This window comes from Vicugna pacos, chromosome 6, assembly GCF_048564905.1.
Source record: "Vicugna pacos chromosome 6, VicPac4, whole genome shotgun sequence".
NCBI lineage: Eukaryota > Metazoa > Chordata > Mammalia > Artiodactyla > Camelidae > Vicugna > Vicugna pacos.
In genome coordinates this window covers 5850331-5875259 of record NC_132992.1, presented here as the reverse complement: position 1 = coordinate 5875259, position 24929 = coordinate 5850331, and the positions used below count along the sequence as shown (strand labels likewise).

At 40.9% G+C, this 24929-nt stretch overlaps 1 protein-coding gene across 1 annotated transcript in view; it reads left to right on the top strand.

The window, feature by feature from the left end:
- RAB8B (RAB8B, member RAS oncogene family) overlaps nucleotides 1–23245 on the top strand; it is a 58583-nt gene extending 35338 nt beyond the window's left edge. Inside the window, exons 2-8 of the mRNA XM_006209571.4 lie at nucleotides 5763–5823; nucleotides 8595–8655; nucleotides 13404–13481; nucleotides 14479–14568; nucleotides 15785–15850; nucleotides 18132–18182; nucleotides 18947–23245. Coding sequence (XP_006209633.1) covers nucleotides 5763–5823; nucleotides 8595–8655; nucleotides 13404–13481; nucleotides 14479–14568; nucleotides 15785–15850; nucleotides 18132–18182; nucleotides 18947–19039 — 500 coding nt within the window. The 3' untranslated portion in view covers nucleotides 19040–23245. The remainder of the gene's footprint in view (nucleotides 1–5762; nucleotides 5824–8594; nucleotides 8656–13403; nucleotides 13482–14478; nucleotides 14569–15784; nucleotides 15851–18131; nucleotides 18183–18946) is intronic.
- The last annotated feature ends 1684 nt before the right edge of the window (nucleotides 23246–24929 follow it).

The window sequence follows — 24929 nt, the reverse complement described above, 5'->3', positions numbered from 1 at the left end:
GACAGGGATGTACCACTGCGTGTCTCTTTGGGAAGGCCTGATCTTTAAATGCCAAGATCTGATTTTAACGCCGTTTCGAATCAGCCTTTGTGAATCTGGGTGAGGTGCCGTGTCGTGCTGGGCCTCACTGATCTTGGGCAGAGGGAGGGCTGGACTCAGGGGACTAAAGCTACTTTCCAGGCCTTGAATTCTATGATTCCTTCCATACTTGCTTCCCTGTCTCCTTATGGTGCCTAATATGTGTCAGTTATAAGCAGCTGTTTGGCATGAGAATCGGTTCGGAAAAAATAAAAATCTGTTAGTGAGTGTGTGAGCGTGTGTGTGCGCGTGTGTTTGTGAATGTATTCAAATTCAGAATGAAAGTGGCTTGAGCCCCTTGGGAATGTTTTTTTTACAATTTAGTTTCCTATTTTATTGACCTGGTAAATATTAATGACACACTGGCCTGCTGTAAAGCCATCAAAAAATTAATGTCAGGGCACAGTCAAGCCCCGTGGAAGCAGTGATGGGGTCATATCTCCTGAACGTCGATGCTGGCTGTGCTGCCGGCCACACAGGCTGCACGCAGCCTGGCTGCTCGTGAAGAGGGTGAGTCAGGGTCGTCATTTTGAACATGAATTATTGTATTATGTCCTGCCCAAAAATGAGGTTTTCTAAACGGCATTGAAATACAGAGGGCAGTTGGACTCTAAATGTAAATACCCTTCAGAAGTGATGTTTTTTGAGATTATATAGTCCTTTCACATGGGGAAGAAAAGAAAGTTGCTCCCTGACTTGCAGGATGAGCTGTGGTTCTTGCTGCTGTCATGACGACAGCCCCTCCTTTGCATTCTCATATCATGTGGGGCTAGAGCACAGGCTAGGTCTTCGGAACTGTGGGCTCTGGGCTCAGGGACCCTCCTAAGCAGTGAGACTCGTGGGCTAGCCCAGAGATGCTGGGGCAACTACTTGGCTTGCTCGCCGCCCTTTTTTTCCTCCCTTCATGTTTTCTTGTTTGTGGCTGAACACTAGGCAAAATTACCTTCAGAGAAGTACTATAGTTATCATGAGATTTAATAACATCCCTCCAGGGTAGTAGTGATAGCTATTATGATTTGTCTGTTTCGTGTAGCTATGAATATAAAATTTATTAAATAGACTTGAATTAATTCTAACAGATATTATGATTGATTCAACAGATTTCCCCCTTTTTCCTATTTTTAGCAGCCCTGTGCATCAGGGGGAGTGGCCCAGCTCCAGGGATGGGCCTTGATTGATCTAAATTTAGGGATGGGTTTAGATTAATCCAATCTTGGTCACTGCCCAGGGCAGTGATTAGTTCAGGAGCTCAGCCTTGGCTCCTGGAACATGACATTCCCATGGTTATAAACCCAGAAATGAGACATGAAGGAAAGGTCGCTGGAGGCTTTGGGGAAACATTTCCTCACATTCAAGAGTGAGGCACAGGAAGATGATAGCTTTTCTTCTCAGTATTGCTGTTGTGGTCAGGAACTGCTATCAGTCAGAGGATGAAATTGACACTCCCATGAGGGCAGACCCAACGGAGGTACAGAGAAAGGAGCCGGAACTACTGACTGAGCCATCCCCGAACCCCAGCTCACCACTGGGCTTGTCATATGAGTCAACAAATTACCTGAAGCTAGTTTGATTGGGGTTTCTATTATTTGCAGCAGAAAACATCCTAATCAGTATAATTATATTATTATCCTTATGACTGGCTATTCTTTTAATCCTGGAGTAGACTCTTTTCTTCAAATTCGTTTTTGGTTTTTCTGTAGGGGGAGGTTTATGTATTTATTTTTAGAAGAGGTACTGGGGACTGAACCCAGGACCTCCTGAGTGCTAGGCACGCACTCTACCACTTGAGCTATACCCTCCCCACCTCCCTGTCTTTTCTTTAAATTTTAAAGCGAGTGTAAATGCACTATATATTCTACGGATGTTATTGTCAACATGAATTATAATGTAGAGATCTTCATTTTCTTACTGTAATAAGATTTCACTGCATCCTTACTCACTATAGTCTGCTAAGAAATCTCTGAACATCCAGGGTTTTCTTAGCTCTCTCCGCACTTAGTAGAATTTAACCTTTACTTAATTGCATAAGGGTATTAAACCTTTTGTTTAGTGTCTACTGTATCTGTGTTTCTGTGTGCAGCCTAATTGGCAAAGAAAGGCTAGAGCCCTTGCTCATGTGAGAGCAATTCAGAGCAATACGTTAATAAACCCAGACACGCAGGATTGAACTACCGTGGGAAAACCCTGCCTTGAGGTGGGGATGGATAAGGCTGAGCAAAGAGCCAAGAAGGGAAGGAGGGCCGGGACCGCATGGGGTAGAGGGGCATCAGAGAAGGCTGCCCAGTGAGGTGGCCATGTACATGCAGAGGGTGGAGGTGTGGGGCCCCCGAGAGACACAGAGGCCAAGGCTGCAGAGAGAAGCTGTGAGGATTGCGGCGTGGGAAGAGCGCACATCAATGGGGAAAGGCTTACTGCCTGGCTGAGGATGTTGGATCTCTGGCTTCTTAAATAGTGGGGTGGTGTTGGTACCACAGGGATTATTGTAAGTTACTCTCACGGTGGCCGCAGGGGAATCAGGCCAGGGACAGATGCTGGCACAGCATCCTGGGAAGATATTTCTATCATCCCTGCATGACCTGACAAGAGCTGCGGGGCGACAGAATCTGAATGTGCAATATCTTAAATTTATATGGAAGTTCAGAGTTCCCACAGCACAGCACAGCACAGCACATTACCTAATTTATCTAGGTAAATTAGGTAATGAGATCCTCTCAGCCTTTTTAATGGATGTGAATCCAGAGATTCAGAGCCAGTGAGCAACCTCCTAAAAGTTGTTAATGACAGAACCCAACCTACAGTCTAAGTCTTTTGACGTCCAGGTCCAGTGCTTTTCAATAATAGCATAAATGACATTTCCCACTTTTAGTGAAATTCAGGTTGTGCTAATTTGACTGTGGTCTCTAGCATTTGTCTGTCAACTGGCTCCTCATAGCCGCTTCAGCCGAAGCTAAATACCAGTTCCCAACTCTTAGAAAACAGTGAAAACCTCTGAATGGTGCAAAGGCAGTTAAGTATCCCAGAAAATGGTAGAACCTCCTCAGATAACAGAAAGAGAATCCTTCTGACAAACACAGAAAACAAAAGGCTAGGTCAGTAGAAAGCTTCCTCAGTGTTTCAAATGAATGGAGAGTAACTGAGACTTTAAGGGAGCCTCAAGATGGCTTTGTTGAATGAAGGTGGAGAAGCCACCCATGATGCCCAGCCCTGAAAGAACAGGGAGTTACCATCTTAACAGCACAGAGTAAGGAAAAGTATTCACTTGACAGGCATTTTGATAGGCATCATCTTTTATTTAAAATGTGAATGAACTATTAAAAGATGGAATGTTGGATGACTTTAGTCTTCCAATTAAGAAATTTCTTTTCCGGATACATAGTAGGTATTTTGAAAGTCATGAATTTTTCTTCTTTTTTTATTGTGGTAAAAAAAAAAGATACACAAAATAAAGTTTACCACCATAACTGTTTTTTTTTTCAGTGTGCAGTTCAGTAGTGTTAAGTGAATTCACATTGTTGTGAAACAAATCTCTAGAACTTTTTCATCTTGCAGATCTGAAACTATACCCAGTAATCAACAGCTCCCCTTTTCCTACCTCCAGCCCCTCATAACCACCATTCTATTTTCTGTTTCTATGAGTTTGGAAAATTATGAGTTTTTTTTCAAATGTTAATATCAGGAAACATTTATTATTGTCTACCAGCTGTTGGGCATTGTTCTTGTGAGGGGGCCAAAATAAAGGGATAAAGGCTAGAGGAGAACCCCTAGAGGGTCTTTGCTGCACTGGATTTGGAAATATGTAAAAACAAAAATCATTGAATCACTTTACTGTACACAAAAAATGAACGTAACATGGTAAGTCCGTTGTACTTTAAAAAATTAGATCTTACAAATCAAAATAAAAAAAAGAAAGAAACTACAATAAAAATCAATGTGTATGAAGTCTTAAATGAATGATGGCCACAGTAAGCTCTCTGTGATGCGAACAGTAATATTCATGCTGTGTTGCTAAATTTGCTTCAGCAACCGCAGATCCCACCATACTGAGGTACCTTAGAGGAGGAAATGTGAGACAGAAAACTTGGGGATTTGGGGTATCAAATGGTATTTCTTAATATTTCATGGTTATTAGGGCAAAGAATGAGAAACTATTCTGCTAGATTAGCTTGGGTGTGATTGTTGTCTGTTCTAAGATTCACAAGAGTACCTAAGAAGATTCCCTGAAGACTATGTTCAATATCTTGTAGTAACCTTTAATGAAAAAGAATATGAAAACAAATATATGTATGTGTATGCATGACTGGGACATTGTGCTGTACACCAGAAATTGACACGTTGTAACTGACTGAACTTCAATTTAAAAAAAAAAGAAAAAAGAAGGTTCCTTGGAGGAAAAGTGCCCTGCAGAGAAGAAGAGAGAAATCCATTTGATTTATGCCTCCACCTTCTGTGAAGGTGGAGCTGGCAAGCAACCTTTTGGGGTGTTCTCAGTGTTAATTTGTAGAAATATTGTAGTAACATAGCCGTTGAAGGCTCTTCTCCCCCCAGATAATAACAGTTAATGTTTAAGTCACTTCGGAGGATACATAATTGACATGTTTTCTTGAAATGTCTTGGAAACCACTTTAAGGGCTTCTATAGAGAATGCAAAAGAATAGAAAAGTTTGAAATAAAGCTGAGTCGCCAGGTGATGAGGATTTAGCAAATTGCAGCTGAGCTGTATCCGCTCACTGGTGCCTTCAGAAAGAGTAGCAGCCTGATCCTGATAAATGGCAGAGCGAGCTGCTGTTTCTCAGGGACTTTGTGGTTCTTTGTAGCTCAAATTGCCGAGTAAGTTTTGAGCTACCATAGTGGGGATGTTAGGTGAGGGAGGGAGTGAAGTTTTGAGTGCCGGAACTGCAAATGACTTTCCCATGCTACTGGTTGAGTGCTGAACTTTGGCTCCTGGTTAGAATCACCTGGGGAACTTTTAAAGTAACTAGTGCACAGATCCCACCCTTGGCCAATTAAATCAGAATCTTAGAATCTGGCGAAGGAAGCAGGCCTAGTCATGAGTTTTGTTTGTCTTTTAAGTTTTCCACGTAATCCTGAAGTGTAGCCAAGGTTAAAAAACATTTTGGCTATTTCAGCTCTAGCCAGTAAGATGCGGGGAATACTTATCAAAATGTTTGTAAAATGCTTGCTAACTGTATAAAATAAATATACAGGCTTTCTCATCCCTGCTCCCACATAGGTGGGATTTTTTTTTCTTTTTCCTTTTCTTAGCCAGTTGCAGATTCTAAAGAAACAGTTGGGAGGAAGTGGAGGTCTCACAGCCTTCTTTAGGGAAGGTTGGGGGCACGAGGGTCGGTCGGAAGCTTTGTTTATATGTATTTCAGGAAGTAGAAAATATGGCATGTTCTCAGTTTCCCTAAATTATGTAACTTTGAAGGATGTGATCTATTTATGTCAAAATAATGAGGCATATAATACGTTGCATTTAACATGGGTGGGAATTCGTTGCAGAGTAATTAGCATTCCTTTCTTCAGCCTGTATTCGGTGGAAACATACCATTCACAACCTCTCTGTGTCCACATTTTCCAGTGCGTTGGAGAGCTTTTTTCAATAGAAATCTTTGTCCTTTTCCTAATAAGACTTGGATTATACTGAAAGAAAGTGAACATGTCTGTCTTTCTTTTCCTGGCAGGAATTGATTTTAAAATCAGAACGATAGAACTGGATGGAAAGAAAATTAAGCTTCAGATATGGTAAGTAAAAATACACATATGCACACAATGTTTCTACTTTCATCAGGAATTGAAAGTGCGAGTTAAAATGTGAATTGTGATAAGATAGGGGTATCCTGTGGTGGCTAAAACACCTTTTCTTTTTCAGAACCAAGGGGAAATGGGTAAGTATTCAGAGATCTCTCCACCGAGAGTGAGATGGTGAGGAAGATACACTAACTCTGACAGCCAGGAGAGATCTGAGAACTCATTCTTCCAAAATGCTAGTTTTACTGGGGAGGAAACTCAACTCTAAAGCGGGTCAGTTACTTTTTCTTTGTAGTTGTTGCAGCTGTGAAATCAAGTAAGACAAAATAGTCGAGTGGTAGGAACCCCGAACAAAGGGCAGATCCAGTTCCGGTCTCTGACTTGAGGACTTGGGGCCCCTTGCTTCCCTTCTTAGGGCCTACTTGTCCTCGTTTGTAAATGGATTGGTCAGACTGATGACATCTGAGTTCCCTTCCGGCTCTGATGTTTTATCATTTATTTGCATATTTCCTCTCCTTAAATAAAAAAATGAGAAGCACCGCCCTGGGGAATAAGGGAGGAGAACGTCCTGCCTCTCTTCTCTCACCTTGTAATACGCACGGCAAAGCTCTCCTCATGATCACCCAACTCTGACTGGTTAGTTTCTGAAGAATCTGTCAAACTGCAGTGAGTAAATACGGTTCCTCCAGATTGCCTGGCTGAATATTTTTGGCTTGAACTCAAACTCCTCTTGTTTTTTTTTAAGCCTGATTAAATTTCTTTCAGTATAAGGTCTTCCATGGAGCCACACAAATGTGGAGTCTTGAGGAAAGTTTTTGATGATGGTTTTGATTACTGATCTAATGTGTGACCATGACAGCAGGAAACAAAGCTTAGAAATTTAGAGCATCATAGACTAAGAAGGAAACAGGGCAAAATAGTAAAGTCATAAGATACATTCCCGCTTGTTCCTGAGGCTATTTTTCTCCTTTGAATTTCAGAACCAGGATAGAACTAGACCATCGTATTGAAATCCACCAGCCCTCCTTCTGTAGAGGTGGAAGCTGGACTTAAAGTGGTTAAGTCCATCTGAGGGCGCATGTCTGGGTTAGTGATGGAGCGTTGAGTCGGCTTCATGGATTAGCCTCATGTAGAGGTTCCCATATGCTGCAAGGGAAAACTCTGTGAAGGTCACTGCACACTGCCCTTTGCATCTGTTGGTATTTTGTAAGAAGTCAAGTACTTTAAAGATAAAAAGAAAATTTTATTAAGGGGGAAGCAAAGAGAATCTCTGACTCTGTGCTGTACAGCCCTGATCATAGCAGTGAGGAGAGTTTCTCTGTGGGTGACCAGCTAATTAGAATGCCATAGCACAATTTATCAGCACTCTCAGTAGCAAAATAGTCTCTGTTCGGTCTTCATGGCCTACATTTAGGAGATTTCTCCTCCATCCTCTTTGCAGAGCTGGTTCTAAATCACAGAGGGTGTTAGAACGAGAATACAGTTAGTCTGCTCAAAGGTGCTGGCTTCTGCTTTCCTGAGGATTTGTTGCTGAGTACCAAACGAGTGCCTGTGTTTCTAATCCTGATCAGTGAGAGGATGGCAGGATAAGATGACAGTAGTGTGCGGCCTGGCCCTGCACCGAACAGCTGAGACCGAGGATCCCTGAGTCTCATTCAAGGGTGTAAGCTGTTTAGGGGCAGAGCTGGTACCCCAGCCCCCTCCACCCCCTGAGTCTATTTCCTCTTCTGCAGAACAAGGATGACAGTAATAGCACCCCAGTGTGGTGGGCATCACGTGAGCACCATGTGAAAGTATCTTGTAAGGTGTACATAAATGTTAAGGTATTTATTAATGTTTTTAATTTACTATATTTCCCTTGGGCCTTCATCTCATTTGGGTTTGGTATACATTAGGTTTCTAGTATATTTCCACAAATGCCTCTTTTTTTAGAAGCAATCAAATCATACAGTTTAGTTTTGTCTTAGCAACATAGAGATGAAATTAGTTCTTGTGGTATGTGGCAAAGGTAGGAATATTGATTTTCCCAGATATCAAGGAAATGTGACTTCCTTTATAGGGATGGCTTTGGTAAATGTAGTTTGAAATGTTTGCCTTTTTCACAATGGATTTTAGTGATAGGCCATCAACTAAAGGGCAAGAATGGATGCATGTTTATGTAATTTGGGGGTGCTGTTCATATTTTGAAGTCTTTGGAAACGTTATCAATGACTGTATGTTGACCTCCAGGTCCTCATTTAATCACGGGCCCTGTAGCTGGGAAAGCCCTTGAGGAGATCCATTCTAGTGCGCTCGGCTGAGCAGAATTTACAAAGTAGTAAGTCCAGCCTGACTGCTTGCTTTGTACAGAAATCAGACTTTCAGTCAAGAGAGCAAAATGCCTCAATCGTCAGGCATTTGTCAAAAGGAGCAGAGCTACCTCTAGGAGTCCAGAATTTAGAACCGTTCCCTGTTCTCTCCCACGTGTGCTTGATGTATGTAACACGCCAGCTCCTAGCAGAGCTGTGCAGTTTCCCGTTGCTGCTTTTATCATCAAGATCCAAGTTTTTCACCCAAGCCATTGTGCGCTCCTGACAGGCTCCCGCGGCCACGCCGCCCCCGGCTCACAGACGCACAACAGGCTCCCTTTGTGTCTCGCTCCCCTTCGTCCTGAAGCCGCTGCATCTGAGAGCAGATCACACTCATGTCTCCCACAGCTCAGAGCCTCTCCTCAGTGCTACTGGGGATGACTTTTAAAACCACTCTTCCTTTGTTTCAAATTTTAGGGACACAGCGGGTCAGGAGAGATTTCGAACCATCACAACAGCCTACTACAGAGGAGCCATGGTGAGTGTGTGCTAGGGTTTTGTGAAAGTAAAACATGAATATTCAGTCGTCAAGGTTGTAGGATTCAAGCTGGAGTCTAGTACATTGGAGAAAATAGACCCCTTTTTTGATGTGGAAACAAAACATTTAAAGGGATTTTTATGTTTTGTGTTTAGCAGCTGGATACTTCCTGATATTAATCATGGAATTAGCCTGTAGGTGTTTGAGATCTCTGATCTAAACACTGGGAGTGGTCGTGCAGTTCTGTGCCCTTCCCTTTTATTAACACCTTTGCCAGATCTTAGCAAGCCACGATCTCTGTGACCAAATGTTTGTTTCTTGCACCCTCTCCCCATTCAGCCTGCCACCCCCATCCCTTGTCCCTCGCCAGGTCCACAGCATCCACTCCTCTTGGCCCCTCTCTCTGGAGTCTCTGCCACGGCATTCTGCCAGCTGGCCAGGAAGTGGCCGAATGATCTACGACTCTTAGAGGCTTAGGGTCTGGTGAATCTTGGCTATTGGGCCTTCTTTGCTACATCCTAGCCTTATTTTTGTTATCATAACCTCATCGCTTGGCTGTGTTCCATCCTAAGATGCTTCATGTCTACAACCCAGTTACACTGCTTGTTGGCTCGGGCAGATGCTGTGTGGTGGTGCAAGCAGAGTGGTGAGTAAGGCAGCTTAGAAGCTGAGCCCCGCTGAACCAAGCCTAGAAGGTCAGGCCCAGGACGGGGCTTTATCTCTGGTTTTTAGGCCTAAGCCAAGTATAACTTGGAGCTTTGAATTACGATGAAACCCCATATGCTCAGAGAGTCTTGGAAAGTTGAACAGTTGAGATCTTGTACCCACCCTGGTGGACTGTGGGGTACCGGCTGCCATCACACCCAGCTCATTGCTTGAAAGACTGTTGTGGTCCTGAGGGTGGAGTGGGGGTGACAGAGCTGTCCCTTTGCCTTGGGGACTGTGAAATCTGAATCCACACATCCCTTCCTTGTCATGCCACTCTCCTTTCCTCCTCCACTGCCACACACCGCCATTATTTGAGTGCCAGTAACTCATCCCCCCACAAAGGTTGGGGATTCCTTTTTAGAGCTCTGTCACCTTGGCACTGTATACCGCTAAGCATCTTATATATGTGTGTGTGTTCTCCACTCTCCACCCTGTAATATGTTTAAGATTGTGAAAGATCATCGTTTTAAGAAGGATGGTTGTCAGCTACTCTCTGTTGTGCTCCGATTGGAATCAAAGGAAAGGGACTTCACTTGTGTGCCTGGAAGAAGTTTGTTTGTTCGTTGTTTGTTTCCCCCAGAAAGGATTGATAAATAAGCACATCTTAACAGGGATGGTTTGTAATAGTTTACAGGTCATTTTGATTAGAGGCGTCTTACAAACCTTTACACTGACCGCTTTTTCATTTTGTAGGGGAGATGTATCGATACCACTTGCAAGCCTGTTTTCACTAGAGAGTGGGCAAGAACACTTAGAATGTGGAGCAAAAGTTTCCCTCGGCTGTTGAGCTCCAGTTCATGGTCTAAGGAAAGAGGTCCCTGAAATGTGTTCTCTAATTTTGATCTGAGGATTGTCTGTCTTCTTCATTTGTCTGCTGCCTCGCCTTTTTTCACATCACTTTAACAGCTAGAAGCTGTTGCCAGTCTTCCCCATTTTGAAGGTAGGGGCTTTTGTCTCTTCTTCTGTGATGCCAGAGCCTTACACATAGTAGATGCTCAGCGAACACTTGCTGAAGGGATGAGTCACTGGAAAAGTTCAGACCTAGAAACAGCCTTAGATACATCTTCGGGGAATCCTGCTCTACTTGAGTCTTGGGTCCCACATGTCGTCTGTTCCAGTGGGATGTGCGGCCATCATGGTCTCACTGGGACGAGTTCTCGTCTCAGCAGGTGGTGGTCCTGGCAGCTTCAGTTTGGTTGGCTCACATCGACAGCACTTCGGTAAGCACTGTACTGGGTCTGCCACCGTGACAGAGTCCTTTGGTCTATTTTAAACCATTCAGCGACATCCTTGGGCATACCAGTTACCCTGATGAACAATCAGCCTTCGGGGGGAGAAGGGACCATATCATTGCGTTATCAACATTTCTCCTAGACCAGTGCTGCCTTGTGAACCGTAAGGAGGCTGTGGTTGTTATAGGTGTGGATACTAGATACAAAAAGTTCTTAACTGTGACACTTGATTTGTATCTCAGATGGATTCATAATATCAGTTAGCTTACAAACATAGGAAACAGTCGACGGTTTTCTGCTGCTGAAACCAAAGATATAAATTCATAATAGCTGCCAATTATTGAGTCCAAACTGTGTCCTGAGTTCTGGGTTAAGTACTTTGCAAACAGTTCAGTAGATCCTGAAAACTCCAGTGTGGAAGATGTGTGGTCCTCATTTTCCAAATGAGGGAATGCAGACTGAGAGGGGTGAAATAACGTCTCCAGGATCTCCCAGCTGGCTTGTGATGGAGCCCAGGCTCGATGCCTCTGACTCCGGAGTCTGTGCCCTTGACCGCTACACTGTGTTCACACTTCCCATGCTAACCGCCCAGAGTGCTACTTGAGAGACAGACAGCAGCAGAGATCAAGGTTGTCCACACAGCCCAAACGGTAGTCGAGCGAAGGCAGTTTGTTGGTTAATTTTAATGTTGTAGGCAGCTAAACACTTTGAATCAGAAATTGTTCAGGTTGCATTTTGAGGTTTCTTTTCATTGTGGTAAAATATATGGAACACAACATGTGCCATTTAAATGTATAGTTCTCCACTTTCATTTTTTTTTTTAGTTACCTTCATAATTGTAAAAATCTTCTTTACAGTGTAGCCAAAGTTAAACATCTGCATTTGAGGCTAGGAGGAGGGAGACAGAGAAGAATACTGTTTGTCACTTAAATTTGAATAAGAACATATATTTTTCTGGGTGTCAGAAGGTTACCTGTAGTATAGAAAGCTTTGAGAAATACCACGAAATCACCCAAAATCCCACCACTGTAAGAGTTGGCTTCTGTTAACGTTCTGCTATGCTTCTTGGATTCTTTTATCTGTGTGTACATGTGTGTTTTATGTGATTTATGTTTATGTACATTTATATTTTATATTTATTTACAAAGTTGGAAGCAAGACCCTGAAGGACTTTGCCTACCATTTAAGGAATTTTCATTGAATTATAAGTACCATGGAGAGATACTAAAGGGTTTTAAGCAATGAGGAGGTAACTCTGTGCCCTTAAGGATAGTGGATTAGAGAGGTGGAGGTTAAGACTGAAAGCAGGGAGACCAGTTAAAGACTGTGACAGGAATCCAGGTAAAGGCTAATTGATGAGCTGTGAATAAGACCATGCAGGGGAGGTAGCGGGTTAAGGGGTATCAGATTGTGGAAATGTTGAGGTGGTTGGGTCTGTGGGACTTGGTGACTGACTGGCGGTGGTGGAGGTGACTCTCAGCGGTCTGCTTGAGCTGGCTGGCAGGGTTGCATTGCCTTTCCTCAACAAGGAGGAAGAGAGGATTTGGAAGGGACGAAGACATCCTCGGATTTCACTTAGTTGAGTTTTCGGTGACCACAGGAGACGTCGGGGAGACGATGTCCAGGCAGTGGTCTCCAAGGCGCATCTGACCCGGCTAGCTCTTTGGCCTCACCTGGTGCCCCTCTCCAGTTGGATCTGGGGACTCTTGCCAAGCTGACGTGCTTTGACTCAATCTAGTGGGTTCTGGGCCTTCCTGGTTAGCAAGACATTTATCCCATTTCTGCTGTGTCCCAGGTACTAAGGGCTTCCCTTCTTCATCCCAGCCCCTACCCCCTTGCCCATTTCATTTGCTCAGTCCTCAGGCCTTGGCTTTAATGTCATTTTCTCTGGGAACCCTTCCCTGATCACCCAGCCCCTCAGCCGGATCAGGTTACTATCTTTACTCAGAGCTCCTTGTGCGTCTTCATTGCAGTCATCAAAATTATAATTAATTGTATTACTATTGATTCATTGTTTTCTTTGCTAGCTATCCGTGAGAGGAAGGGGCCTTGTCTATCTTACTGCTGGTCGCATTTAGTGTCAGGCACATAGGTGCTCACTAAATATTTGTTGCATGAATGGACACATGGGTGGATCTCGCACTTAATACAGAAGTATGGCCTCGTGGTATAGATTTTACAATAGGTAGCCTACAGGTGTCAGTTGAAACATTTAGAAGATAAACCATTTACAAAGATCAGACATGAAGTCTTTTAAAATATGATGACGATGCCTTTCATTAAACCTGTATAACAAATGCATTATATTTTGAATGTCTGTGATTTACTTAGATAGTAACATTTTGATCAATCCGTATAAAAAATAATTTTAAAGTAGTATGGTTATAATCTTAGTATAAGAAGCAAGATAATTTCTACTTAGAACAAACAAGTGCACCACAGAAGTGATAACCTCTTACTCTCATTGTTATCTCTGTTTTGCTTAAACACCCTTCCAACTTCAGTTGGTGCCAAGTCTGATCATATGAGGTCAGGTAGAAGGGTGTATCACCTTTACCATAATCACTAATTCATTAAAGGTTAACAGTGAAAATGTTAACAGCGTATTTGTTTACATGGTGAGACAGTGGAAGATTTTATTTATGTATTTTCGTTCCTCTGTACTTTAAAAAATTTTTTTAGATTCCTTTCATAAAGACAAAAAAGAGGACCAGCAAAGGGTTTCTGGAGGAGAGGAGTACATTGACCTTATATTCTATAGCTTTAAATATATGTAGTACTAAACAAAGATCTTTTTTCCTCTTCTAGGGAATTCTGCTGGTGTATGACATCACAAACGAAAAGTCCTTTGACAATATTAAAAACTGGATCAGAAACATTGAAGAGGTGCGTATGGAAGGAGAATGGACGCTAGAGGGGGGCCCTGCTGGGTGATGGCGAAGGGCTCCTCCTGTCTCCCCAGCGCGCAGCAGAGCTGCCGGGAAGCAGGGCAGCGCTGGCCCTCGCTCTGCGCGGCGCCACGGAGGGCAGCGTCTCCGGTGGCGTCTCCGGTGCCGGTGCCGCCGGTCCGCCTGCTCTGCTGGGCGGGGCGGGGCGGGGGGATGCAGACAGAGGAGCAGTTTCACAGAATTTTAAACTCGGCCCCCATCTTGAAAATAATTTAATCCAAGTCCCCATTTTACACATAAGAAGACAGAGGCCAGAAAGAAGTGACTTGCATGTGCTCATAGAGCCTTTAAAAAGGAGAACCAGGATTAAAACATCTGGTTCCCGATGCTGTCTGTCCCTCCATGCTGTTTGACTGGCAAAAATATATCTTTATCCCAGCAACTTACCATTTTGCCCCCCCAACAGTTTCTTCATCTTAGATATTGAAAATTTGACCTAGTTCCAGATTGATTGGTATTAAGATTTTTTAACGTGTTTGATATTTCCGAAAGAAATCTGACTCTGAAATAATTTCATACGCGTTTCGGTTAACCTACATGAATTTATTGTTTACGTAGTTCAGAATCCGAAATGCCTTCCTCACTGGCTCACTCGGTACTGAGGTTTTTTTCCCTTCTTTGACCCAAACTCATATTTGGAAGTCTTGTTGTTAGATAACTAGAAGTTTTGTTTCTGTTTGTTCATGTGCAAAAAAGGACATGAGATGACTTTAAGCCTTTGGGGAGAAAAGGCTTTGCACAGACTCTTATGCTGTAGTTTTCCCCCTCCTCCTATCTGTTAATTTTTTTTCTCTGAATCAGGACTTGTGTTGAGTGAAAGATTGTTTGTCTTATTATTAAATTTATGGGTATGTTTCTGACAGGTTAGGATTTGTCTATTGAGCAACTGTGTTTTTCTCAGGCTGTTTTTATAACACACTGTTTTCTCCCGGCAGCACGCCTCTTCAGATGTGGAAAGAATGATCCTGGGTAACAAATGTGATATGAATGACAAAAGACAAGTGTCAAAAGAAAGAGGGGAGAAGGTAAATGGAACTGAATGCGGAAAGATTGGAATCTACTCATGCTAAACATTTAATTATTGATTTAAGTCTGAAAAATTTGTATATTTTAATCTGTTAAAAACAACAACAAAAAGATGTAATCCATACTTGAACGGTATGAATTAGTATTCGAGATCTAGCTCCATATACTGTGTAATCATGACTCATTCCAAAAGAATTTGCTGTTTTCTGGGAGATAGAAGTTGGTCCTTTTTCAGACTCCTGCAGCTTAGCGTTCAGGCTATTTCTTCACTATCTATGTGAAAATGCCCAGTTTTGAAGTTAAAATAATTCATTCTCTTTGAAAAAAATAAGAGGAGAGGTGAAGTTTCAACAGTAATCATTTTCCAATTCATTATTTTTTTTCTAAGAATATTTTACTACACATTAGATTTAAGCCATTATGGATAAACTCTCTGTAAACTTATCACACTGTGGTTATCATTTAAAGGTCATTTATAGGCATTTCTCTATTTTGTGCCCTGCAAGACAAGAGTTTGTTATATGTACATATTCATTTCTATGACATTTTCCAAATTGACTTATAGGCTTCAGTTTCTAAGTCTTGGAATTTTGCTTTAGCCTTTTTTTAGTGATACATGCAAAATGCATTTTGCTTTTCAATCTGACTGCAAACATTTTTCCTCTAAAAACAGTCCCTTAATCTTGGTGTTGTAAATGAAGTGGAAACTCTTTGGGGGTATTGGAAATGTGTGGGAGTTCACAATTTGCCACACTCAACAGAAACCCAAGAAATGAGTACTCAGTATTTTAAGCTTTTGTTCTGTAATGCACCAATTTATTTTAAAAAAATATGAAAAGTTGTATGATAATAACTGTTGGAGGCTTATAATTTGGGAGCAGATGAAAGGGGCAAATGAATCTCAAATTAAGGGTAGAGGTACACTTCTCAGTTTTTATAGTAAGTGTATTAGAAAACTGAAAGTGTAATAGAAAAAAGAGAAGTACTTCAATTGTGTTTTCAGTGGAAGTGGTGCCATTTTATTTAACACTGAACAAAAAGGAAAAAATAAATAAATAAAAAGAAAAAATATTTTTGATGATGAAGTTAGATACCTAAATTTTAAACACAATAGAATAAAGCAAAGAAATTTGAGAACCACAGGAGTTCTGAACTAAGTACTCTCTATGTTTAAAAAACTTGCACTGAATTTAAATGTTTCTGTTTGTCTTTCAGTTAGCAATTGACTATGGGATTAAATTCTTGGAGACAAGTGCAAAATCCAGTACGAATGTAGAAGAGGTAAGAAAGGATGCTTGGTGGTTTGTTACGTAGTAGCAGTAGTGTCTTAAGGGCCCATGTTCAAGCAAGTCTCCCAGCCTTGCCATTTTCTGACTTAGGGAATGTCTTGTGGGAACCCCACTTCCGTTTGTAAACTGTTGCGCTTCTGACTTTCAGGCGGACCCTGGTTGTTGAATTTCAGCACCCATCCTCCACATGGGCTGTATTAGATTGCTCAGTTAAGAGTCACTGAACGGAAGATGGAAGTTCAGTTTAAGTTCAGCTTTGCCCTTTGTGTGGGAAGCTGGAAATCCTGCTCTAGCCGACCGAGCACAGTGTTGTCTGCTCATTTATCATCGCTCGTGTCATCCTGTAGTAGCTGGGAGCCGGGAGCCTTAATTACGTTCATGTCTGCACTCTCTCAAGAGAGAGTTAAACTGTTAGCTTATTGAGCAGATTCCCTTAGTGTACATATTTGAAGTTGATTAAGCCTGATACATTTTAACACAATGCATTAAGCAGAAATAAGAAAGCGTGTTTATCAGAGAGCAGTTTTAATAAATTTTCATTAAGTTAACTGTTAAAACCAAATTATCTAAAGTATTCGAAGAACAGATTTTCTTTACCAAGGGCAGAGTTGTTAATATTTTCTTTTTAAAAAACATTTTTTAAGCTGACCATAAAAATAATACATGTACTATGTGTTAATACAGGTAATTAACAATAATATTGATAGTTTCATAAACATTTAGTTTCTCAGGCTATTCACTGTTCACCCGGACATCACGGTTAAAAATTGAGGGGGAGGGTATAGCTCTGTGGTAGAGTGAATGCCTAGCATGGACAGGGTCCTGGGTTCAAGCCCCAGTACCTCCATTAAAAATAAAGACCTAATTTCCTTCCCCCCCAAAATAATTTTTTTTTAATTGAGACTTAGATGACTTAATGGACTAGTAGACACTGATCAGAACATCGTCTTTGTTTTAAATAACCAATACTCAGTTTTTCAGGTTGGCTAATGGGTGTTAGGAAACAGGAAGCCTCTACTGACTTACTTACTCAAGCATAGATAAGCAGAAAAATGCTTCCATCTGCCTGCCACGGAAGGATTTCCTTCCATCAGAAAGAGAGGAGCCTCTTCAGTCAGCTTTAATGGTGGAGACAGGAGCAAAGCTTGCTCACTGAGATGGCCCGTGTAGGTTTGTTCCCTCAGGATGAACTCCATACCCTGGCTTCATCGAGCAGTCTTCCGTCTCTGTTAGTCCGACCCTGATCACACCTGTGGCTTAGGGAGAGTGTTAAACTCTGGAAATACAGAGCTGGGAATTGCCCGAACTGCTTATTCTGGCCAGGTATCCTGCAGAAGTTAGCAGTTTTCCCAGAGCTTTAACTTAGCCTGATGAAACTGGGATGGGCTAACTTAGAAACTTAGACTTGCAGGTGAACGGTGTGACAGTGCGACAGACTGTGAGTGCTAACAGTAGTTACCGTATTGCTTGTTTGACCTGATTGGGAGTAGTCCTTTGGCTCGACATTTTTGAGGGCATCAGGAGCGATTGGGAGCCAAGAGATCAAGATAACAGTGGGTTTAGCGCGGAGACAACTGAAGAAGCTTTAAGAGTCTTGGCTCTGTAGAAACTCTGTATTAACACAGAAACTCTCTAAATGTTTGGTGTGGCTTTGGGTCAATAAACACCAGGCACAAAATGTTACTGAGATTCGTCCTGCTTCTATTTGAACTGATTTCCACAGTGGGGAATTTAGCTGAGCTGTGAGAACCGTTGGGATTTTGGAGTGTTAAGACATGGAAGATTATATATTCTCAGGTATAAGAGTGAAAGCAATTTGAAAGAGAGGAGGTTGGGAGGAGAAGATAGAGAGTTTTGAGAAAACAGATCTTAGAGCCACTGGGTAATAACCAGCATCTCGCAGGCCAGGGACTGTGCCCCATCATGGGGACGAGCAGATGTCCCAGAACCTGTTCCTCGCAAGCGCTCCTGGTCTGCTGAGAAAACTACCCATAACTCAACAGGTTCATGTTAGGAACTTGTGCCAGATAGTACGTGCAGAAAGTATTTGATGAATTGAAAGAGTGACAGTTCGATAACATTGGAAAACGTTAATGATACAATTGAAAAATAAGATACAGTGTTCATGTGTTTACTGTAGTTGCAATTATGTTCTTTTCTCAATTCAGAACTTTAAAGTAATATAACTATATTTTATAGTGAAATAATAAACATTTCTACATTTCTGTTTAAAAATATAAATATATAATAACGAAATCTTTGTTTACTTCTAGGCATTTTTTACACTTGCACGAGATATAATGACAAAACTCAACAGAAAAATGGTTTGTATGACATATAATTTTGTTTTCTTATTTACATTGTTTATTTATTTGATTAAAGGGATAGGCCTGATTATAATATGTTCACATTAACTCATTTTTTTTCCTGACTTCCATTTTCACCTGGTTAAACTCTGATTCTTATTTCTGTTTCTTCACATTTCTTATTTCTGAACTGCAGCTGTTTCAGCTAACTCTTTAAGTGGTCTTTAATTGAATTTTGATCAGAATAATTAAAATAATAATAGCACAAATTAAATTTGTAATCACTCTATATCCATATATATTTGATCTTGAAGTTGCTGAAGTTAGCTTAAATTTGAAACAATCTCAGTGATGAATCATTAGGACAACCTTGAAAGTTTGGTTTAAGCAGAATCTTGAGTATAACTGTCTGCGTTATGTTACCAGCTCTTCTTACCTCTAACAACAGGATTGCCTCTACCAGTATCTTAACATTGTTTCCATCATTACCCTTGAAACTTTATATTATTTTGGTTATAATTTCTTTGAACTGGAAATAGAAACTTTCTAACCAATACATTGTTAATATAGTAGGTACTGTCTTAATTTTTTTTTCCTATTTTAATCCACAATTTCCAAAGAAACAGACAACATCAGAGCTTAACTATTTCCCTTCCTAAATAAACATTCTACTCAGTACACATTTATGGCATGATTTGATATATATACAATTTTTTTTTACATAATTGGGGTCACACCGTGAAACTTTTATTTCCTTGGTAACTTTATCTTCTGTTTTCTAGAATGACAGCAATTCATCAGGGGCAGGTGGACCAGTGAAAATAACAGAAAACCGATCAAAGAAGACCAGTTTCTTCCGTTGCTCGCTACTTTGATGGACTCTTTCTGAGAGACTGCAGCACACCTAGAGGACCCTTTCCTGCTTCTCTGAAAGCACAGGCACCAAGCCTCAGAATCGTCCCGCCCGGCTGCTACTGAGAGCACTGTTGAACCTAGACCTCCCGACACAGAACGCGCAGTGGATTCCAGCCTCACGGCGCATCAAGACAACTGGCTTCTTTTTTCAAATGTGGAAGCAATGAAGTGGAGACACGTGCCGGACTTAACTTGTTTCTCCTTTGTGTTATTGTGTGTTGCAGAAGCTGCTGTCTTTCTTTTTTTCACTTTGCACATCAGTGTTAGCCTTCCTGTGTTACAGCACAATCTGAGATTCATATCTGCACACTTTTGTCTGGTGAGGTTCTAGACAAATTTGTGCGTTTGGGGACGTTTAAAAAAAGAGTGGAACGTTTAAAGCAGAGGCTAATATGCTAAAATTAAAGGACGTTTGGTCTGGTTCCTATGGCCAAATGTTATTGCATTGATAGCATTTATTTAAGGGCTTTGATTTTTCTTAAATAAGAGTCATTAAATTTGGATAAAATTTATCTTCAAAATTCATGAAGATACCCATCTATTCATCAAAGACCACAGTGTCTTTGTTCAGATTGTTTAGAGTTTTGCTTCATTCCTGACCTTTCTGCCTGAGTCTGGGTAGCTGAGTAAATCACGTTTCAGTTGATTACTTCTGCCTAATCTCCTGAAACTGTGTTTGGAAATGACCTTGATGTCACTTTTCTTGAGGTTTGTTTTTGCTCTTCTTTCCTGTGTTTGACCTGTTGTAATCACTCAGTTAGCTAAAACATAACATTTGAACTTTGTTGTCTAAATGTCAGCTTCATGAACTGAAATTTTACACATGCAGAGAGATGGACCATTTAAGGTTTTATTTCAACGTCTCATAGTTCTGTCACATCAGGGGTACATAATGTGTTTTTTCTTAGATTCACTCCTTACCTTGCTGGGTTAGTAGTAATTCTTAACAGAATCCCTGTCGGCAAGAGTTAACAGGTTAGACTGAGATTTCGTTCACAGAAAGCTTACCTACAGGGAGAGAGATTGACCTGTGGACATCAGTTTCATAGAGAGAGCTCTTGGTGTGGTGAAAATAATGATTTGTGTTCTGTTTTTATTTGGGCCTTTTTTTTTTTTTTCGGTGTGAGTAATTAGACCTAGTGCAGCCTCTAGGAAAAGTCTTGCCTTTTCATTTGAGAAATTATGAGCACAGTTTCAGTTTTACAGCAGCTGTTGTTGAATGTGTAGAACCCAGTTCCATCTGTTCAGTTTTGTTGTTACAGAACTTGGTCCAGCCGTTTGGGCCAAAGCCAACCAAAAGCTTAGCTGCCTTTCTCACCGCACACTGGTACTGGCATGCCTTCTGTAGATGAAACCGTCACGTAAGGAAAAAAGGTATTTAGTGTTAACTTCTGTGCCACATTCCTTGCTGTTATTCTAGCCTTCAGTGTCATAACACAGAACGGAGTAATAAAGAGGTAATTCAGGAATAATAATTCTGCTTCCTGTTAGGCCTATTTCGTTTCACAGAGGCTACCACCATGCTTGATAGTTAAGACTGGGAGAGGAACGTGGAAATGGCTTGCTCGTTACCAGCAGAGAATTCTGCTCCAGGTTAAGGTGTATTACGAGAACGCTTGGACCAGTCAAACTTTCCTGCTTGTTTGAAAACTTTCGTACAGTTTACCAGCAGGAAATATACCAGAGCTGTTTTTGATGGGTACACTAAACATATTGCTCACAAATTCAGCCTCCTTGTTTTTTTTTTTTTTTTTGGTACTTACCTATAGGCCTAAAGGCACCTGTTGGTGTCTCAGTATAATCAGTAGTTCCTTGATTGAAAGTTGACTGTAAGTCTACCATCTTAAAATTAGATATCTTTTTGGAATGAAAAAAATAGTTTCTTAAAAACATCTTGTATTCACTAATTTTCTGAAAAAGATCTCAGCAGTTAAGCTTTCTGGATGGTAACGAAGTGATGTCTAGAAGGCAAGTGCTATGACACCATGTATGAATGTAATTTTCTTAGTAATTTACCTCTGACTCTTTGGTGTCTTAACACTTTGGTTTATATCTCAGGGGTTGTCTGCAAACCAAAACTGACATATTCTGTGGTTAGCCTTTTTTTTTTTTTCCCTCAACAGAATGCTTTGCTTTTTTTTTTTCTTCTTCTTCTTCTCTCTTCTCTTGTCTTCTATGTCTTAATACCTAGTCTCCATGAACTTCCCTTTGAGAGAGCCCTATACAGATTAGATGAGTCTAGAAGTGCTCTTTGAAGTAGCAGCAAACCGGGGGTATATACTCTGTTATATAGAAATAAATCGTCCTTGCTATTTTCTTATATTTGGCTTTGCTACATTGTATATAATTTGAGCTAAGACTATAGGAAATTCACTTTTCTGCATGGTAAAACGCCCCAATAAATATTCCCCTTTGCTTAATAATGTACATATAGTGCATTATTTTTTCTATTTGTAGATGAATTTAGTGACAGATAATTGTCTGTTCCCTGCTGAAACTGAAGAAACCTAGTTTTGTGTGAACCTTTTTCTGTGGTCTTATGGATAAGGTACATGAAGATTTTTTGCAGCAGTGTTAGTGGTTCGGGGGCTGCATTTTATTATCAGCGTGCTAATTTTTGACAGGAACGGGACTACACCTTTTCAAGTAAGCGTCTGAGGGTATCAGACAATGAAAATGTGCTGTAACTAAGTAGCATGTAAGTCAGCTGACTGTAAACCGTTTCACTGGGAACTGATTTTAGCTATATTTTACTTCAGACAGATGATGAGAAAATAACCCACCTGTGCATCAGTTAGAAGGTGCTCAGGGTTTCTTACTCTTCACATGGACATTTTGTGCAGTCTTTGTTATAAATTTCCAGAAGACTATACTCTTTACTTTGAAGGACTATTTTTTAATTATACCTCATTTAGCTAACTAGTATTCTAATACCTGGTAGAAAAACAGTGAGCCAGTCTTTAAGCATCCGACATAATTTAGACTCTGTTTCAAACTAAAGGCATCATTGGAAAAGGTAGGAGGTAGTTTAGTTTAGGATAGAACATACATGTCATATCCAAGTAGTGCAAAAGAAGTATTATCTTCCTGTCTCCATTAACAAACTTAGCTGTGCAATATAGATAAATGTTTGCAGAAATTTCTAAATAAGAGATTATAACTCCACTGTACAGGTTCTGAATGCTGAGAATCTGTATTAAGGCTTATACAGTTTTCCCTGTGAACAGTGATACATGGAAGCAGACTTTTCTAGCTCATGACTTAGATTTCTTTATAAATTTAGTTCTTAATCTTTAAAGATGAGCTTCTAAGCTTGACATTTTAAAACAGCATTTCATTATGTTGGTTTACTTATCTCAAATTTTAAGCACCATTTCTGCTGTCAGGTTTTTAAGAATTTTTCTTGTAACAGAAAGGACGTTCCTTTCTCCTTCTTGTTATATCCAAAGAAGGGGGTGAGAGAATGTCTAAAAATGAAATTCCTTGTCCTAGAGGGACCTCGAGGGACAAGATAATGCTAATAAAATGTCAAATGCTAGCACAATTTTACAGTAGAATCGGTCCTTTTTAGACTAATAAATTTAATGGCTGTCATGTTTACTATGAAAAAAATCTAAGTGACTGAAATTTACAGAAATGAAAATAAGCAAACAATTATTTTAGGGATATTTTCAAATTTTACTTCATTTTTTGAAATGCTTCTGTCATACGCAATTGCATTTCTTATTGCCAAGAACTAATAGAACTTCTTGTTTTATTTCTTAGCTTTTTTTAAAATGTGAATTTAATTATTATAATTCATTCCTATGGCCTTACAGATGGGTTTTATTTTGTTTGCGGCTGACACTGTTCCTTTAATGCAAAATACTATAATCTATTTGACTAAAATCATGCCCCTAATGGGAAATACCTAGTTTTTCCATAGAATTAGCCTACTGTGTATGTTTCAGCATATTTCACTTTTGCTCCAATGGCTTAATGTGAAAAAGTTCCCGCAGATGAAGTGGACCTGTCATGTGCTTAATCTTCTTTAAGCCAGTTCATTAATTGTGTACTGATACTGATGCTGTGGTTTTTTTTTTTTTAAAGAAAAAATGGATTTTATTCCAGGTGAACTGTTTTTTACAATAATGTTCGTCTAAAATAAAAACTACATAATGAAAATAGTCATGTCTCTCTGAAATGGATTACACAGTTTTAAGATGTTTCTTCTAACTTGCTAGATACGTGTCTTGAACCATGGTAGACTTGAGATAATTTAGCAAACGTCCCTTCTGACTTAGAAAAATGGCCAGTGCTCCTGCTCATACATGGAGGTTATTCTGTTACAGAACTGCAGACTTAAATTGATCGTCCTTCCCTCTTAGCTCTCGCAAGTTTGGTTTCTATTGTTCTCACGTCCAGTAACACAATTTGATGTCGGTGTTCTGTGGATGTCCCACCCCTGTGCTGGCGCATGTTCCCAGTCCTAGCTTTTGTCATTCATCATTCATCCCTTCAACCATTTGGAACACTTTCACTGTTCTTCTCCAGCTTCTTTCTTTGTTCCTTTTCCCACTCTTGATAGATCTTTCATCTCCTGTCTTACGCCGAGAAGCATCGATCTACAACCACCTCTGCCTCCTGAACCTACAGCCTCCCATGGGCTGGCTGCACTCTCTCTCCCCTCATCCTCACCTCAGGTAGCACAGAAATTCCTCCTATTCCGTGCTTTCTCTCTGCCTCTGTGGGTTCATCTTTCCACCTCTTTGCTGCTTCTCAGGGAACTCACAGCTCTCTTTTACCCTCAAACTCTTATCCTGTGTTACCTTGTTTCCCTAAGCGTCTTTAACCCTCCCACCCCGTGGCCTCATGTCACTCTCACCCACGCTGTTCCTCTTCCTGTCACAGCCAAGCTTCTTCAAAGGGTCGCCCATAGCTACTGGGTTCACTTTTTCATTTTCCTTCTATTTCTCAACCTCCTCCAGTTTGACTTCGACCCCCATCGTGTCACTGACACCGTGCCAACCGTGGCCGAGTTGCTAAATAGCAGATGATTTTCAGTCCTTATCTCGGTTAGCCTCTTGGCAGCATTTAACCAGAAATGTTCTCTTCCCTTAGTTTCCTTCCCTTGGTGACAATATTCTCCTGATTAACCACTTATCCAAAATCATTTCATCCTTTTTCATGGTTCTTAAATAGCTCGTGACTTCTGTGGTAGACTGAATAATGGCTCCCAAGGATGCCAGCGTCCTAACCCCTGGCACCTGTCAGTGTTACTTTCCTAAAGGGAGTTTGCAGATGTGATCAAGTTAAGGATCTTGAGGTAGGAGGGTATCCAGGTGGGCCCTGTATAATCCCAAGGGTCTTGATGAGAGAGACACAGAAGGAATCAGAAGGAAACTGCGGTGATGGCAACAGGTAGAAAAGGTGATGTGATGCAGGGCCGTGAGCCCAGGAATGCGGGTAGCCTCTAGGATCTGGAAAAGGAGGGGGAAGAGATTTCCCCCAAAGCCTCCAGAAGGAAATCAGCCTGGCCCTGACACCTTGATTTTAGCCTGCTAAGACTCATTTCGTAATTCTCACCTCCAGAACTGTAAGGGAATAAATTTCTGTTGCTTGAAGCCTTAAATTTGTGGTAATTTGTTTACGGCAACAATCGGACACTAATACAGTTTTCAGATTTGTATCTTAAGCCCCAACCTTTTTCCAGAGAGCCACTGTCATCTACCCAGATCCCCAAACAGGTAATCAACCTCCAAGTCTTACACGTCCTAACTCCTTAATCTGTTTCCAACCGAGCCACTTGATTTCTGCCTCTGTCTTTATTCAGGTCTCCTCATCTTTTGCCTAGATTTCTGCCACCTCTCC